The sequence below is a fragment of the Montipora foliosa genome, chromosome 1 (assembly GCF_036669935.1).
Source record: "Montipora foliosa isolate CH-2021 chromosome 1, ASM3666993v2, whole genome shotgun sequence".
Lineage (NCBI taxonomy): Eukaryota > Metazoa > Cnidaria > Anthozoa > Scleractinia > Acroporidae > Montipora > Montipora foliosa.
Window position 1 is genome coordinate 66,717,088 of NC_090869.1, and position 5,481 is coordinate 66,722,568.

The following is a 5,481-nucleotide window of genomic DNA, read 5'->3' on the forward strand; positions in this document are numbered from 1 at the left end:
CAGGCCGTACCGAAATCACTCACTTCCGGTGACAAAGACAAACTATAGGGGTAGCGCCAGTGAATAAATATTGACTCGTGTTTTAGTCTCCGGAATTTCTCGCTTTTTGCCAACCTTTCTTTTCAAATCACAAACACACGAACGTTTTTAGGTCCTCGGTATCTTGAACAGCTTTCATCAGCGAAAGAATGTATTCCAAAGAGGATATTTCAGACGGCAGTTTTTGACGTTTTAGTCATCCCCGGCAAAAATGACGGGGGAGTTTCATTACGATATTTCGACCATGTGACGTCACTGAACGGAATTCTCCTGTTGAATGAGCATTGAATACTAACAACATACCCGCATGCTAATATCCTTAATGCTGCGTCGAGAAGTTAACGGCAGCATTTGTCAGCATCCTTGAAGCGCGGAGCAACGTTAGAAAATCGTACCTCCGGATTTTCTCCAACGTCAACGATATCGCGATGCCACGAGCATTTCTGATAAAAGCTAAGAAAGAAAAGAGGAAGGAAGATGAACTGGGATCCCAACCCGGACATTCTCCCAACGGAATTCTTGCTGGTAAGTTACGACTAGCGAATTAAATTTATAATCGCCTTTCGATGTTGCGTAAAACTCTCGAACAGACTTTCTTGCATGGTTTCTCCTCTGTTCGGGGAAATGACTTTCTTTCAGCGGTTTCGAAAGTCAAGTTTGACTTAGTTGCCTTAAGTTTATTTCGATTTACGCGACTTTTGCAAATCCGGTGAAGTTTTTGTGAAGTTTAACTTGTCGATTTAGCACAAGCAAACGACTCGAATATCAAGTTTCGGCTTCAAAGAAATTAAAGCGATAAAAGGAAGTGAACATTAGATTCCCACCACATTCCGAATGACTCCAGAAAACATCTAGCATTTGTTTGCAGAACTTCATTTACTCGGTAACAAAATTAGCGCGTTTTTTAGCACTGCTCAGATTCTGAATAGTTAATTAAGCGCGCCCAGCCAGTAATTTATTCCCGTCCTCTCGCTGTGGGTGTGAAACATCCCTTAATTTTAAAGGAAATTTAAGGTGAAAGCGTGAGCTGAAATTCTTAAACAATTTTGTAAAATGCAATCAATTTGTAACGTAGATTTTTCAACCGTTTTGTCGTCTCATATTTCACTTTTGCTTTTGTAACTTAACAGATCTCCGAGACAACGAAAGTGATTTCTTGACAAAAACTGAGGATCAAATTTCACCGGCTGAGGACTCTCGATCTTCACGAGACTTCATCCTAGGCAAGCGCAAATATGCACAGCAAGCAACAGACGAGAGGCAGGAAACACCAACAGATTCTTCAGGACGCACGCCTCGTCAAGCTAATGAACTTTACGCAAACAAACATGTCGTGACAGAAATTCCAAGCGCGGCTATCAAAGCTCAACGAAAAACCCGAAAGCGAAGCCCGAAAAAAAGTCTTGTTTCTTACAACGACGTGACTCAGGAAGGCAGTGAGCCACCGCGAGGAGTAAACAACGAAAAAAGTCGTGTCAAGGACGTTCCGCTTGAAAGGCGAGTGCCTCCTAATAAGACCATTTCAACGCTTCAGCGAGATGCTAATAATTATGCGGCGGCTGATGCCAAACGGGTCAAATCTCAGGGGAGTCCAAATGGCGGTTATTATTATAACCCATCCGAACATTCAATTACCTGTCACAAAGAAACGAAAAGATTTGAATATGAAAGAAGCATCCGTCAAGAAAATTCTGCGCAGCATAATTATGCAAAGTCGACCGGAACATTTCCCCGCGAGAAACGCGAACTCGCGCAAATCACGAACAATATTGGCCTTGACAACGTGAAGATCGTGGAAGTTCATTCGATTGGGCCTTCGACGGACACTGTTTATCCCGATGAAAAACGAAATGGCCAGCCGACTGCGCGAAACCCCAGCGAAGATTATCAGCGAAAATCCTCTACTGCTAGTGAGCCAACCCCCAGTCAATACACTTCAACTTCAAGAAATGAAACCAGACCACAAGTAACGCCCGCAGTTCAACCAGAACCAGTAGTTCATTATCTTCCCGTGTACGCAATTCCAAGCTCCAGAGGATTGCAATACCAAGCTGTTCCCGGAGCGGCTATCCTTGAAAAGGTCCCTGGCTCATCCAATTTGTACTCACCTGTAGCAGGTAACGCTGACTCTTGCTCTAAGCCTGCATATCAGCCACATCCTCCTTCAACAGCACCACAGCAGCCACCAGCACAACCTCAGCCTCCAGTGGCAATACCTGCTCAACAACAACAACAACAACAACCACAGCCTCCAGCCCCACCTCAGCTACCCTTGCCCCCTCCCCAGGCAACACCTGTGTACCAGTCAAGAGTAAGGCCCAGTCCAGGGCCAACCCATCCACACTCTGTTGAACAGTCCACCTACCCACCGCAGCAAATTATTCCTCAAGTTGCCCCATTGCCATACCCTCCAGCAGATCCCAGAGTCATCACAGTGCAACCTTACCCACCTCAAACTACAGGACAGCCAGTGTCAGTCCCACCCTTTGTCGTCACTAAGACAGACGCAGTGCATGGATATCAGTTGTCACCTCCTGGTCACCCGGTGAGCAGCTCCCAGCCATATCCAAGTGCCATTCAAACAGCTGGGCCTCCACCATCTCAGCATTACTCACCAGTGAGCCAAGTGGTGCCTGGGCAGCCACTTTATCTAACACACGATAAAAAACAGACAAGACCACCCATCTATCCACCACAGTATCAAGCAGTACCAAATCAACAATCCTTTCAAGTCCATTATGTGCCTGTAGCAATGCCTTACCCTCAGCCAACGCAACAGGTCGCTACAAGTCAGCCTGCCCAAGCAGTTCTGCATCCGAGTGAGAGACCACCTCAGCCACAGCCTTACTATCCACCAAATAATTCAACCACAGTCCATTACCAGCCTGAAAACAGTGGCCAAGTACCAGTTCACTATTATCCAGCCAATAAACCAACCGAATTGATCCAGCAGTCTCCAGAACATAAGGCACCTTCTTTGCCTGTTCCTCCATACCCTGCAGAGAATCCGAGTCAGCCACCAACTCCACAGTACACTCCTGATGGCAAAGAGGTACAAAAATTCATTTACACCCAACCTCCACCAGACTTCTTACGCAGTCCAGTCTATAGAGTTCCAGTGACAGATTCACCTGCAGTGGTTCCAAAAAGCCAACCACTGCCCCAGCCACCAATCCAGTTGCCAATCCAGCCACCAGCACCGGTCCAGACTTCAGTTCCGCCCAATGTCCAACCTCCAGTCCAGCTTCCAAAACAACCACCAAAGGGTGCAAAGAGGAGAAAGGCAGCCATGCCACATCGTGAAATCCTATCCTCACCTCCAGAAAACAGCTACCCAGAACAGAGATCCAGCCCAGAAAAACAACTGCAGTGCAGTGAGAGAATTTCCAAGTCTCCTGGTCACAATCCAGTTCTGAACAAATCCAGCTGCATCATTACTCCCCCAGGTTCACCCCAAGATGATGAAGGGGATTCTTACACTGTTGTTATGAGAGACTATGGCACCCAAGCTGGGCCACAACCAGAGCCAAACACCTGGACTGTTAAGGTGGAGTCTGCTGCTCCTCGGGTGTACATTTCAGAGGAAGAAGCAATGGCCCATGGTGACAGTGAGACAGTGTCTGATGAAGAGGAAGAGGAAGAGGAGGAGGATGAAGATGAGTATGATGAAGATGAGGTGGAAGAAGAGTACGGTGAAATGGATGGAAATGAAGCCTACAGCCCAACACAGAAGGAAAACCTTTCACCAGGGCATTTCCATGAAACCAATGAAAACAGAACCCACATTATGAGAAAAGGACGGAAGAGGAAAGCAAAGTATACCTGCCAGTTCTGTGGCAAGGGCTTCCAGTGGCACTCCCATTTGAGTTCTCATGAACGTACTCACACGGGTGAGAAACCATTCAAGTGTGGTGAATGTACACGTGCATTCACAAGGGCCGACGGACTGCAATGTCATATGCTTGTACACAATAAAAAGAGGCCATTTAAGTGTCATTACTGCAGCAAGGGATTTAATGATAATACAACTCTGGAGAAGCACATTTACAGTCACACTGGAGTAAAGCCTTTCAAATGTGAATATTGCGGACGTGCATTTAGTGACTCTCAGTCGATTGAGAAACATTTGTTAGTTCACACTGGCACCAAGCCGTACAAATGCCAGTATTGTGTTAGGTCGTTTAATGACTCACAAATGTTAGTAAGGCATATTCGCAGCCACACTGGTGAAAAGCCCTTCAAGTGCCAGCACTGCCAAATGGCATTCAGCAAGCAAAGTGCTCTTGTCATCCACACAAGGGTTCACACGGGAGAAAAGCCTTACAAATGTACTCATTGTTCCAAGTGCTTTTCCATTTCCGGAAATTTGCAGCGTCATATTCTCATTCACACTGGTGAGCGACCATACAAGTGCTCTAAATGTCCAAAAGCATTCAACAACCCTAGCCACTTATCACGTCATATAAGTAAACTTCATGCTCCACAGGCAAAACTAGATGGGGCCGTTGACAATCAAGCAGCGTTAAGAGTAGAGGACAACAATGCAGGCAAACTGGCCCAAGCATAACTTATTTATTATTTCAAGATATTTAACACTATTTTCCATTATGTACATTTGCGTAAATTATTAGCAAACTATTTATAGTTACATAAACCAATTTTATTCAATAGACAAAAAACAGTAGAACCTTTTTCTTAGTTCAAGGCAGGGTTATTGTAAATAGGTGTATATTTTAAAAGACAAAATTGGAAATATTATCATTGCATTGATTTTTGCAAACTTTTTGATACCTATCCAAAAAACATAATAATACAAAAAAATTCCAGAAATGGGAATAGGCAAAAAAACAAAAAATAAGCAAACAAACCTAGACCATTGTCCAGGGCTGAGTTTTTCAAATCCCAGTTATTGCAGATCAAAGTTTGCTACGAAAGCAGATTATAGGGTTTGGACTCACTGATTGCTCTCAATCAACACAAAATGGGTGTGGCATACTTTAATTACTATTTATTGTGTGGTTATATTATTTTGGTTGTTAATGTTGAACAGTTTTGTTGAGAGAAGTCACACTGGATTGCTAGTGTAAAACATATAGGCTGGACAATTTGCTGTTGCTCTGGGCAATGGTTTTACTGTGTGACCTTGTAAATGAAGGATTAAAAAGATGCAAAACGTACTCTATTTTGACTGTGATCTGTATAAATTACTCAATATTGTTTCCCTGTCAGCAGTCTCATTTATGTAAATAACTTGAGATAGCACAAACAAAGCTCTAGTCTGGCTGGCTATTTCACCCTACCGTTGCCCAAATCCTGGAGGAAACAAACTGTTTTATGAATAAGTTTACAAATGACAACTTTCTCAAAGGGCTGCTTGAATGGTTGACTGAAATACAGGGCTGGTACTTAAAGCATGATCCATGTAAAGTTCTTTGGTCTCCT

At 44.1% G+C, this 5,481-nt stretch overlaps 1 protein-coding gene across 1 annotated transcript; it reads left to right on the forward strand.

The window, feature by feature from the left end:
• Positions 1-352: 352 nt before the first annotated feature.
• On the forward strand, positions 353-5,216 carry LOC138005675 (uncharacterized). Its single transcript, XM_068851870.1, has 2 exons — positions 353-564; positions 1,170-5,216. Exons 1-2 carry the CDS (start codon positions 468-470, stop codon positions 4,604-4,606), a joined length of 3,534 nt encoding a protein of 1,177 aa, XP_068707971.1. The 5' UTR covers positions 353-467; the 3' UTR covers positions 4,607-5,216.
• The last annotated feature ends 265 nt before the right edge of the window (positions 5,217-5,481 follow it).

Bases quoted from the DNA above. Each gene is read 5' to 3' on its own strand.
- LOC138005675 (XM_068851870.1), top strand. From the start codon at position 468: ATGCCACGAGCATTTCTGATAAAAGCTAAGAAAGAAAAGAGGAAGGAA. The intron at 565-1,169 runs GTAAGTTACGAC...GTAACTTAACAG, and splicing joins TCCCAACGGAATTCTTGCTG to ATCTCCGAGACAACGAAAGT.